General features: G+C 31.6%; 1 protein-coding gene across 1 annotated transcript; it reads left to right on the top strand.

Moving 5' to 3' along the window:
- Positions 1–1,421: 1,421 nt before the first annotated feature.
- On the top strand, positions 1,422–13,239 carry LOC134717794 (uncharacterized). The gene is made up of 4 exons (XM_063580287.1): positions 1,422–1,670; positions 3,091–3,428; positions 3,960–4,156; positions 13,008–13,239. Exons 1-4 carry the CDS (start codon positions 1,499–1,501, stop codon positions 13,237–13,239), a joined length of 939 nt encoding a protein of 312 aa, XP_063436357.1. The 5' UTR covers positions 1,422–1,498.
- The last annotated feature ends 219 nt before the right edge of the window (positions 13,240–13,458 follow it).

The following is a 13,458-nucleotide window of genomic DNA, read 5'->3' as shown; positions in this document are numbered from 1 at the left end:
TAGAAGATACTAATAATAAAGGCAATAGTATAACTTAAAGTACTTACCTGTAGCATTCTAATAAAGGTATTCATAACTTTTTTCTTTTATCATACGGTTTCATTAAAAAAAATTAGCTCCCCTTCTTCTCGAAAATAAACAAACATTTTTGGAGATACATAAGGATAGCTGTGTCTGTATTAGAAATCCGACTACAAGACACACTCAACATACAAAGATGCATGTTCATATGATGAAATCATAATCTTTCAGTCAGTTTAATTGAAATCTGGAGCTGGCATGTCAGTTAACTGCTAGTAGTCTGTTGTTATTTATGTATTATTGTCATTTTGTTTAATTTATTTGGTTTCATCTTCTGACATTAGACTCAGACTTCTCTTGAACTGAATTTTAATGTGCGTATTGTTATGCTTTTACTTTTCTACATTGGTTAGAGGTATAGGGGGAGGTTTGAGATCTCACAAACATGTTTAACCCCGCCGCATTTTTGCGCCTGTCCCAAGTCAGGAGCCTCTGGCCTTTGTTAGTCTTGTATTATTTAAATTTTAGTTTCTTGTGTAAATTTGGAAATTAGTATGGCGTTCATTATCACTGAACTAGTATATGTTTGTTTAGGGGCTGAAGGACGCCTCCGGGTGCGGGAATTTCTCGCTACATTGAAGACCTGTTGGTGACCTTCTGCTGTTGTTTTTTTTATTTGGTCGGGTTGTTGCCTCTTTGACACATTCCCAATTTCCATTCTCAATTTTATTATAATTTATGAACTGACTTTTTGGGGGCAATCTGTGGCTAATCAAGCCAGGTTTCCACGCCGAAGAGAAAGGGTGGATTTAACAATTAATGTGCATTACTCTTTTAAGTTAAAGTCGGTCCAACCCGCGGAACCCCCATCCTCGGATCGGTCCTTACATAACTGGAAAACGAGGGGCAGGGATGTACGGGAGTTAGAATCCCCATTTTAAAAGATCAATGGTTTAGAATAGAGACATGTGACTGGGATAATAAAGATACCTTCAAACAAAGGAATATTTAAAGGGTTATTGTTGTATTCGATATAAATAATTAATTAATGTTTTGAATTTTCTAAAATGTGGGTTTAATTTGTAACAGTATTACTAATTTCTTAATTTATATTGTTACAAATAACAATGGACTTTGTTTGGGGAATGTTGAAGCAGAGATTTCCCCGTTCGTCACATCCTGTGTTCTAAACTCATTGTTTTCGTAACAAAAGATCTTTATAAATAACACTTGTTTCATTAAGCGGATCTATGATGTATAACAATATAACTTAGTGTATTAGTTAAGTAGTTAATTCCGTTTCATGAAGCGAAGACTGTAGTGTTCTAAACATTTTGTTTATCACTTAGAAAAATGACTAATGCTAAAACTGTTTTCGACCTTTCCCAAACATCCTGTATATAGGTTATTTTTCGTAAAATGTTTTATTCACACCCTGCCAATAAGTCTACAGGCACATTGGGTGTCATTGTAAGTCATGGTGAAAATGTTTACAGTGTTAGTTTTCGTCATTCAGACAATACATGGTTTAGCAAGCTATGAGAACAGTATTCACGATAGTGTTAATCCACAGCAGAACTCATATGACATGCAGGTCTATGTTGTATCTTCAGAACCAAGTGTAGAAATGTATCCTGCAGAAAAAACGAGTGAGTATAAAACCAGCTTTTCATAAATTAGTTTCGTTTAATGGGTTTTGTATTATCAAGTTGACAAGATATGGCTATAATCTTTGTCTTGTTTGGTTAATAGTCTTTAATAAGTTCAACAATTCCAATGAAGGTATTGTCAAGTTGACCAGCTTTGGTTATAATGTTGTTTTTTAACCTGGTCATCTTTTTGATAAGTTTAGCAATTCCAAACATTTTGGTTTCGAGTATACATTGTATCTAAAGATATGTATTGTCAGAGTGCGCATCTGGTGCAAGAAGATATATACAAAAAGGCAAATCATTTGGCAGGTGCTAGAGTACATAAATCTGGTGCGTTTAAAAATATTGTCTCGATACACCTTTATCGTGAACACTTAAACCAAATATTTCCCTCTCGGACTTAATCAGTATATATTGCGGTCGCGTTCTTGATAGTTTGATTTTCGTAGTAACATCAGGCCTACATTACCATTCATTTTTTTCATTTTTCAATTAAGGATGTAAAAATAAACTACTCTATAAAATGAAAATGCTGTCATACTATAAGTTCCAAATTGCAAACATATCCTAGAAAATTATTTCCACTGGAATAAACAATACGGTAGATGTTACAACAGGAGGAAGTATTATTGCAGAAGATCATCTGTTAGGCGGAACAAATATACATTTTTGTACGTTGTCAATGCAAGTGATACCCAACAAAATACAATTCCTCTGCTTTCAGCTATCATATGTAAAAAGATCAGAATTTGTAGAGAGCAAGATGTGAATCTTTCAGATTTTTATAAGTTACGTTTTTAAAGAATCAAATTGCTAATAAAACTGTTATGATGTGTAATTTTATTTATTTATTGATTGATTGAATGGTGTTTTACGCCATTTTAAACTTCATTGAGTTTATTTGTTGTTGTCAGTTTTTATTGGTAGAAAAACTTACAAAATTTGTCAGTAAAAATTCAAGTTGAGGGCATCTTCCTCGTGCGGGTTTCGAACTAACAACCTCAGTATTGACAGGGTTATGAGACAGTAGTTCGACATCTTAGACCAATCCATTGGCCATTGATGCCCCTAATATATATTTAAGATAAATTCTTATCTATATTTTAAGCCATGTTGTTCCTTAACTCATACTCTTGTGTTATCATTTTAGATTCTTATTTTTTTTAAATTTACACATCAGTACATCCTTAATAGGACTATACGTTCAAGATGCATGAACTTAAAAAATCCATACAAAACATCTGTGTCGTGCCAGATTGGTTTAGAGCTTATTATACGGTTGGGGTTTTGCTTGTAATTTTGTATTACCTCGTTCCTTAGTACAGCGGTCTGTGTTTGATTGTCAATAAAACGCCGCATCTCCTTACTTTTTTTATATCTGTTCTTTCAATATTTTTGTTATTATTATTTATTTTAGAATATGGTAATCGAGAGAATTGCAAGCCAACGTATTTGACAAATATTGCATCGCCTTCTTCACGGGGAAGATTGTACCCTATCAAAAAATCCGGGGAGTCGTATTTGGTGTGGTTCAACGATTCTAATTACTTCACAGTTGACGTTAGCGAGAATTGTTCCAGCCTCCTATTAGAAAGTATATATATGGTTATATATCAAATGATTAACGTTACATATTTGAAAGACTTTCTTGGACCTTGTAAAAATGAAATAGTTATTCGGAATAACTTATGTGACCCAAACGTAACATACAGCACCAGACTTATCGAAAACATCGCTATTCCGTATTTTTCCGATGTAAATATATATTTTATCGATAAAGATAACCTCTGCACATCAAGTTTCAACTCATTTGTTGAAAAGTACAATAATGTTATAACAAATAAAGATATTTACAGATTTCTGACAAATCAGACAAGCTGCTGGGATAAAATTTACTTCACTAATCAAATTAACATTGAATTTTCGCTGCAAAGTATTTCTTATGTACATGGTATTATTATCGCAAGTTTATATACACACACTTATGAAGTAGATATCTTTGTCATTCTGAAATACCGAACATGTGAAGAACAATTCATTCACTTTCTTTATACGAATGGCTTGAAATTGAGCATGGATAACACGTTTCTTCTCAGTTTTGACAATTTAATGAATCTTACTCATGAGAACGCCTGTTATGAAACATACTTATCCTGCAGCGACTTGGGCCGATACGCGGATATTCACGTTACTTTGCCACCTTCAACAATTGTTTACGTAACGTCAACAGTAGCACTGGTAGTTATATTGTTAAACGGCTTTGTTTTGTTTATATTTCTGCAAAAGGAGAACCGAACACCAGTTACCATTCTGATGTCAGCTTTGGCTATATCTGATAGTATGACAGCACTGTTGATGAACGGTCTAACATTAATAGCCTATCACAAATATGGTCATCATGTTGACACTTACAATGAAGAAATATGGTGGTACCATTTTGACATTGCAGAATGTTTAATTACCATGGTGATTAATGATTTGATGTATAGCTTTCATTTTGTGTCTATTCTTTTAACAGCACTTCTATGTTTACAAAAAACTGTTGCTCTTCTATTTCCAATCTGGAGTAAATCAAATATAAGAAACAGAAGAAATGCAATATGTTGCATTTCAATTTTCATTTTTAGTTTTTGTTTTTTTACGACAATTTTTCGTGTCCGGAAGCCGTTAATAATTGACCCAATTAATGGTAGATGTTGTTTTGATTTAGAATATTATAGTCATGGGTATAATATGTACCTTTCTTTATTCACTATAGTCAACGGATGTTCTGTTTTAGCATGCCTAGTGGTTATTGTATGTACAGTCTATATAACGTGTAAGTTAACAATCATGAGGAGAAATCTCCCTTGGACAGATAGTTCAATTATTCAGAAAAGACACCGAACATCAGCATTAACCGTAGTTGTCATTTGTATTATATTTTTGCTATCAGAGACAGTGTTTGTCGTTAGAATGTTTGCTTTTACACTGAGCAACTTGAAAATAGTAAATGCAATACCATTGTACATTAGACTTACAAAGTATAATGACATATGTTTGGTTATCGGCTTCTCATCGAATTTTGTAATTTATCTTGTAATGAGTAGGCAAATCCGAGATAAACTACGCATAGGTTTTGTGAAATTGTGTCAATTCTTTAAATGTTGGTAAACGTATAAGCATCAGTTTTTTTGGCATGGTCACAAACCAGCGGTCAACTTTTTTTTAGAATTGATTAATGCATATGAGGAAACCCCCTCAACAACATAAATAAAAAACGTCGTTTGCTGGTTGGATCTTGAAAGTAATATCTTTTATTATCACCTACCCCTTGAGGGACACCCTATGTGAAGCGGGATCTGCTTTCCCTTCAGACAGACCTGTGCTCAATTTTAAATTGAAGTTAGCTATTGTTGCTCAGTGTATATTTTCTATGTTTAGTTTTTACATTGCTGTTTTTTTGTTGTATTTTTTTTTTAATCTTTTTTCTTGTTTTTGGCATACGAGTTTTACAAGCTTATCTTTTATATAAAAAGAAATAAAATTAGTGTTGATATTCTGTAAACACGTATGCTATTTGATAAAGTGATGTTTTTTGCTGTAACAAAAGGACTGATATTTGATAAAGTGATTGTTTTCTTTTCTGTAAAAAAAGAACTGATATTTGATAAAGTGATTGTTCTCTTTTCTGTAAAAAAAGAACTGATATTTGATGAAGTGATTGTTTTATTTTTTGTAACTAAAAGACTGATATTTGATAAAGTGATTGTTGGATTGTTTTATATAAAGGACTTATATTTGTTAAACGCATGAAGGATTTTCTGTAAAAAAAGAACTGATATTTGATAAAGTGATTGGTTTTTTTTTCTGTAAAAAAAAGAACTGATATTTGATGAAGTGATTGTTTTATTTTTTGTAACAAAAAGACTAATATTTGATAAAGTGATTGTTGGATTTTTTATATAAAGGACTTATATTTGTTAAACGCATGAAGGATTTTCTGTAAAAAAAGAACTGATATTTTCTTTATACGAATGGCTTGAAATTGAGCATGGATAACACGTTTCTTCTCAGTTTTGACAATTTAATGAATCTTACTCATGAGAACGCCTGTTATGAAACATACTTATCCTGCAGCGACTTGGGCCGATACGCGGATATTCACGTTACTTTGCCACCTTCAACAATTGTTTACGTAACGTCAACAGTAGCACTGGTAGTTATATTGTTAAACGGCTTTGTTTTGTTTATATTTCTGCAAAAGGAGAACCGAACACCAGTTACCATTCTGATGTCAGCTTTGGCTATATCTGATAGTATGACAGCACTGTTGATGAACGGTCTAACATTAATAGCCTATCACAAATATGGTCATCATGTTGACACTTACAATGAAGAAATATGGTGGTACCATTTTGACATTGCAGAATGTTTAATTACCATGGTGATTAATGATTTGATGTATAGCTTTCATTTTGTGTCTATTCTTTTAACAGCACTTCTATGTTTACAAAAAACTGTTGCTCTTCTATTTCCAATCTGGAGTAAATCAAATATAAGAAACAGAAGAAATGCAATATGTTGCATTTCAATTTTCATTTTTAGTTTTTGTTTTTTTACGACAATTTTTCGTGTCCGGAAGCCGTTAATAATTGACCCAATTAATGGTAGATGTTGTTTTGATTTAGAATATTATAGTCATGGGTATAATATGTACCTTTATTTATTCACTATAGTCAACGGATGTTCTGTTTTAGCATGCCTAGTGGTTATTGTATGTACAGTCTATATAACGTGTAAGTTAACAATCATGAGGAGAAATCTCCCTTGGACAGATAGTTCAATTATTCAGAAAAGACACCGAACATCAGCATTAACCGTAGTTGTCATTTGTATTATATTTTTGCTATCAGAGACAGTGTTTGTCGTTAGAATGTTTGCTTTTACACTGAGCAACTTGAAAATAGTAAATGCAATACCATTGTACATTAGACTTACAAAGTATAATGACATATGTTTGGTTATCGGCTTCTCATCGAATTTTGTAATTTATCTTGTAATGAGTAGGCAAATCCGAGATAAACTACGCATAGGTTTTGTGAAATTGTGTCAATTCTTTAAATGTTGGTAAACGTATAAGCATCAGTTTTTTTGGCATGGTCACAAACCAGCGGTCAACTTTTTTTTAGAATTGATTAATGCATATGAGGAAACCCCCTCAACAACATAAATAAAAAACGTCGTTTGCTGGTTGGATCTTGAAAGTAATATCTTTTATTATCACCTACCCCTTGAGGGACACCCTATGTGAAGCGGGATCTGCTTTCCCTTCAGACAGACCTGTGCTCAATTTTAAATTGAAGTTAGCTATTGTTGCTCAGTGTATATTTTCTATGTTTAGTTTTTACATTGCTGTTTTTTTGTTGTATTTTTTTTTTAATCTTTTTTCTTGTTTTTGGCATACGAGTTTTACAAGCTTATCTTTTATATAAAAAGAAATAAAATTAGTGTTGATATTCTGTAAACACGTATGCTATTTGATAAAGTGATGTTTTTTGCTGTAACAAAAGGACTGATATTTGATAAAGTGATTGTTTTCTTTTCTGTAAAAAAAGAACTGATATTTGATAAAGTGATTGTTCTCTTTTCTGTAAAAAAAGAACTGACATTTGATGAAGTGATTGTTTTATTTTTTGTAACTAAAAGACTGATATTTGATAAAGTGATTGTTGGATTGTTTTATATAAAGGACTTATATTTGTTAAACGCATGAAGGATTTTCTGTAAAAAAAGAACTGATATTTGATAAAGTGATTGGTTTTTTTTTCTGTAAAAAAAAGAACTGATATTTGATGAAGTGATTGTTTTATTTTTTGTAACAAAAAGACTAATATTTGATAAAGTGATTGTTGGATTTTTTATATAAAGGACTTATATTTGTTAAACGCATGAAGGATTTTCTGTAAAAAAAGAACTGATATTTGATAAAGTGATTGGGTTTTTTTTGTAAAAAAACAACTGATATTTGATAAAGTGATTGTTTTCTTTTCTGTAAAAAAACAACTGATATTTGATAAAGTGATGTTTTATTTTCTGTAACAAAAGAACTTATATTTGATGAAGCGATTGTTAGATTTTCTGTAAAAAAAGGACTGATATTTGAAAGAATGATGTTTTATTTTCTGTTATAAAAAGACTGATATTTGATAAAGTGATTGTTGGATTTTTTATATAAAGGACTTATATTTGTTAAACGCATGAAGGATTTTCTGTAAAAAAAGAACTGATATTTGATAAAGTGATTGGTTTTTTTCTGTAAAGAAAGGACTGATATTTGATAAAGGGATTGGGTTTTTTTTCTGTAAAAAAAGAACTGGTATTTGATAAAGTGATTGTTTTCTTTTCTGTAAAAAAAGAACTGATATTTGATAAAGTGATTGTTGGATTTTTTATATAAAGGACTTATATTTGTTAAACGCATGAAGGATTTTCTGTAAAAAAAAGAACTGATATTTGATAAAGTGATTGTTTTCTTTTCTGTAAAAAAGAACTGATATTTGATAAAGTGATGTTTTATTTTCTCTAACAAAAGAACTTATATTTGATGAAGCGATTGTTAGATTTTCTGTAAAAAAAGGACTGATATTTGAAAGAATGATGTTTTATTTTCTGTTATAAAAAGACTGAAATTTGATAAAGTGATTGTTGGATTTTTTATATAAAGGACTTATATTTGTTAAACGCATGAAGGATTTTCTGTAAAAAAAGAACTGATATTTGATAAAGTGATTGGTTTTTTTCTGTAAAGAAAGGACTGATATTTGATAAAGGGATTGGGTTTTTTTTCTGTAAAAAAAGAACTGGCATTTGATAGAGTGATTGTTTTCTTTTCTGTAAAAAAAGAACTGATATTTGATTAAAGTGATGTTTTATTTTCTGTATTAAAATTACTTATATTTGATGAAGCGATTGTTAGATTTTCTGTAAAAAAAGGACATATATTTGAAAGAATCATGTTTTATTTTCTGTTATAAAAAGACTGATATTTGATAAAGTGATTGTTGGATTTTTTATATAAAGGACTTATATTTGTTAAACGCATAAAGGATTTTCTGTAAAAAAAGAACTGCTATTTGATATAGTGATTGGGTTTTTTTTCTGTAAAAAAAGGACTGATATTTGCTAAAGTAATGTAGAATTTTCTGTAAAAAAGAACTGATATTTGATAAAGTGATGGAGGATTTTCTGTTAAAAGAACTGATATTTGATAAAGTGAAGGATGATTGTCTGTAAACTTGTATGCCTTTTGACGAAGTGATGTAGGATTTTCTGTAAATGAGCATGATTTTTGATTAAGTGATGTAGGATTTTCTGTAAATGAGCATGATTTTTGATTAAGTGATGTAGGATTATCTGTAATCACGTGTGCTATTTGACAAAGTGCTTTAGGATTGCTGTAATAAGTTCTGATATTTGGTAAAGTTGTTGTTATTTGTTATAATATTTTCATTGTGGCTAATTTTCTGTAAATAAATATAATAATCCTTGAAATAATAACCGATATTATGTACAGTAGGATAACATGATTCGAAATAAGCCCCGCCTCCCTACTAACCTTATATGAAATATACGCGGTCACCACGCGGACCCTTTTGACCAATCATGTTTCTAGAGATGTAAAGGAGGTAACATTATAACCAATACTCTGAACATTAGCATGATAATTGATCAAATGGTTGTTGCATTTAATAAATAAGCATGGTAATGGATCGACTGATGGTTAATGTGTGATCAATAGGTAGTCTCTTGATACACTGTTACTTTTATTCTGTAAATAAGCATTCTGATAATTGATCAAATGAGGACTGGTATTCCGCACTTATACACTTTTAACTTGTATTATCAATAAGGGGTGATATTATGTACATTTGCATAATAATTGATCAATGATGGCTGATATTCTGACAATATGGAATATAATTTATCCATTAATGGGTGATATAAGGTACATGTCCATGATAATTTATCAATGATGGCCGATATTCTGACAATATGGAATATCATTTATCCATTAATGGGTGATATTAGGTATATTTGCATGATAATTGATCAATGGTGGCTGATATTCTGACAATATGGAATAAAATATATCCATTAATGGGTGATATTAGGTACATGTGCATGATAACTAATCAATGATGGCCGATATTCTGACAATATGGAATATCATTAATCTATTAATGGGTAATATTAGGTACATGTGCATGATAACTGACCAATGATGGCTGATAATCTGAAAATATGTTAGATAATTTATCAATAAATATGTGATATTATGTACATTTGCATGATAACTGATCAATGATGGCTGATATTCTGAAAATATGAAAGATAATTTATTAATTAATGGGTGATATTATGTACATTAGCATATTAATTAATCAAAGATGGCTGATATTCTGACAATATGTTAGATAATTTATCAACTAATTGGTGATATGATGTACATTACCATTATAATTGATCAATGATGGTGATATTCTGCCAATATGAAAGATAATTAATCAATTAATAGGTGATATTATGTACATTAGCATGATAACTGATCAGTGATAGCTGATATTTCTGACAAAATGAATGTCAATTGTCCAATGGTTGCTTTTTTTGGACAATATGAAAGATAATGGACCAACAAATGGTTTATTTTGAATATAAAAAATGCATGGTAATTGGAGAAGTCATGGCAAACCTTTTGTAAATAAGCATGATAATTAACCATAATTTTGTTCCGAAATTCTGTAAATCAGCATGATTATTGATCATATGATTGACATAGCATTCATACTGGTGATGAAAACAGTTATGACTTGAACAAAAGCAATGGGATAAATTGATAAGTTGTAAACTTGCACACGTTTTGTTACTGTTTATTGTATAAATATTGAAAAAACAACAGGAGAGGTGATTTAAAAAAAAATTGTTTTGATCACTGATGATCCCATAGATATACAAAGACATTCGTCATCATGTTTCGAATATATCACATCAATTTTATAATATTGTCATTTTAAATCAATCATAGTACATGTAGTAACTGTAGTTTATCTTTTCCCTTGATGTTATTCTTATTGATATCAAATGGTGTAATAAATCTTAAAATAAAAAAATCAGCTTCATTGGTTTTTTTCTGGACTATGTTTCAATGATTGAATTTAATGGAGGACACAAAGTTTAACGAACAAACTTTATTATAGATGCAGGTAACAGTCATATCGATACCATAACACAAAAAATATACAGCTTTTTTCTTGATATATACAAAATAAAATTTCACTTTTCGAACTTCAGTTTTCTTTCTAAGCAAATGCTTTAAACAAATATTTCTTTAATGATACAAGTTTCGATTGATCAATTAATTTGTTGAATAAATCAATAGATATACCGATTCATAATTTGATTAATTGACCGATTAATCGATTGCCTGTTAAATTGATTACTTGATTGTTTTATACATTCATTTATCAGTGTTATCTATATATACATGCATTTATTGTATGACACCATTAACTTGATCTTAGAAATACGGTTGGTGCGATTGGAAAAAAAACAGGAAACAATTTCTGTTTAAAAAAAAAACATTTTCCAGTGTCTACAATTCCTTAAAGACTTCGTGTACTTAAAATGTTTAACGACAGGAAAAAAACACGATCGATATGATATATAATGATTTGATGTGACTGCCAATGAGACAATTATCCCCAAAAGACCAATACGATTTTTGAAGTAAAAAGAAGGTACATATTTAGTTTGATTTTAAGGAATCATCCACAGATAGTGCCTTTTATTTAAAGAAAAATGGAAAGGAAAATCTTCCGTAATAAAAAAAAATCTTTTATAAACAATTAATTTCCCCTGAAGCAAAAAGGAAATGCTTCGGCCTTTACCATAAAAAAAGTTCATGTGGATTTTGAAAGACAATGATACACTATAGAGGTATAGACCATACAATAGGGAAAGGTATACGAACTGGTGCCGGGGGAAATAGTTTCAGGGATATAGACTTTAGTAAAGGGGATTGGTACACGAACTGGTCTCGGGGGAAATAGACCTAGAAATTTAGACTATATTATAGTGAATGGAACACGATCTGGTGTTGGAGACCTAGACCTAGAGATCTTTACTATAGTATAGGAAATGGTACACGATCTGGTGTTGGGGGAACTAGACCTAGAGATATAGACTATAGTAAAGGGGATTGGTACACGAACTGGTCTCAGGGGAAATAGACCTAGAAATTTAGACCTAGAGATATAGACTATAGTTTAGGGAATGGTAGACGATCTGGTGTTGGGGAACTAGACCTAAAGATATCGACTATATTATAGTGAATGGAACACGATCTGGTGTTGGGGAACTAGACCTAGAGATATAGACTATAGTAAAGGGGATTGGTACACGAACTGGTCTCGGGGAAAATAGACCTAGAAATTTAGACCTAGAGATATAGACTATAGTTTAGGGAATGGTAGACGATCTGGTGTTGGGGAACTAGACCTAGAGATGTAGGCTATAGTTAAGGGAATAGTACACGAACTGGTGTCGGGGGAAACTAGCCTTAGAGATAAAACTAGTAAAGGGATTGGTACACGAACTAGTGTTGGGGGCAAAAAGACCTAGAGATATAGACTATAGTATAGGAAATGGTGCACGATCTGGTTTTTGGGGAAATAGCCTTAGGGATATAGACTATAGTATAGGGAAAGGTATACTAACTAATATTACGGATTACAAATGTGTCGAGGTTTGTGATTGGATAACAACACAGAGATGTCAGTATATATTCGGAAAACTGCCGGGGTATATACGACGTTTTTATCCCCAATTGGAACCTCAAAAACGTCATCATAACACCGGTTACTATGTGACGTAGTCAAAAGCTATGGGACTGTCAGAGGCTCACAGAGGGAAAATAATGGCTTGCTTCAGTCAATAATACATTTTTAATACAATATCACGCAATTTACACGTTTAATACTTATATTTAATGCTAAAAGTGATATTATAAATTATAACATACACGATAAAATTATTTTCACAGCAAATAAGAAAATCCTTCACGTATGCCGAATATATCAGGTTGGGTTTTCTATATGTGTTGTCAACACATATACTTGCACTGGAAAATAACATTAAGTCAGGGGTAATCCGTAATATATGTGTAATTCAGGTCTCAGGCCTCCGGCTCAGGGGATATAAAATCTAAGCCGGGAATGTCACAGTATATACGCTGTCTGAGACCTGAATAACATATAATGACGGGGAAACAAGACCTAGTAGTGATATACACTTTAGTATAGGGAATGGTACACGATCTGGTGTTGGGGGAACTAGACCTAAAGATATCGACTATAGTATAGGGTATGGTACACGATCTGGTGTTGGAGGAACTAGACCCAGAGATATCGACTATAGTATAGGGTATGGTACACGAACTGGTGTTGGGGAAACTAGACCTAGAAATATAGACTATAGTATAGGAAATGGTCCACGATCTGGTGTTGGGGAACTAGACCTAGAGATATAGACTATAGCATAGGGAATGGTACAAGAACTGGTGTCGGGGGGAACTAGCCTTAGAGATAAAAACTAGTAAAGGGATTGGTACACGAACTAGTGATGGGGGAAAAATTCTTAGTGAAAAAAACTATAGTATAGGGAATGGTACACGAACTGCTGTCGCGGGAAAATAGCCTTAGAGATATAGACTATAGTATAGGGAATGGTAAACGAACTGGTGTCGGGG

Source organism: Mytilus trossulus, chromosome 5 (assembly GCF_036588685.1).
Source record: "Mytilus trossulus isolate FHL-02 chromosome 5, PNRI_Mtr1.1.1.hap1, whole genome shotgun sequence".
In the NCBI taxonomy this organism is placed as follows: domain Eukaryota; kingdom Metazoa; phylum Mollusca; class Bivalvia; order Mytilida; family Mytilidae; genus Mytilus; species Mytilus trossulus.
This window is presented reverse-complemented; position numbering and strand designations above follow the sequence as displayed.

Coding starts and splice junctions, on each gene's coding strand:
- LOC134717794 (XM_063580287.1), top strand. CDS start 1,499: ATGGTGAAAATGTTTACAGTGTTAGTTTTCGTCATTCAGACAATACAT. Junction 1,671..3,090: donor GTATCCTGCAGAAAAAACGA/GTGAGTATAAAA, acceptor TATTTATTTTAG/AATATGGTAATCGAGAGAAT. Junction 4,157..13,007: donor ATGGTGATTAATGATTTGAT/GTATAGCTTTCA, acceptor TATACACTTTAG/TATAGGGAATGGTACACGAT.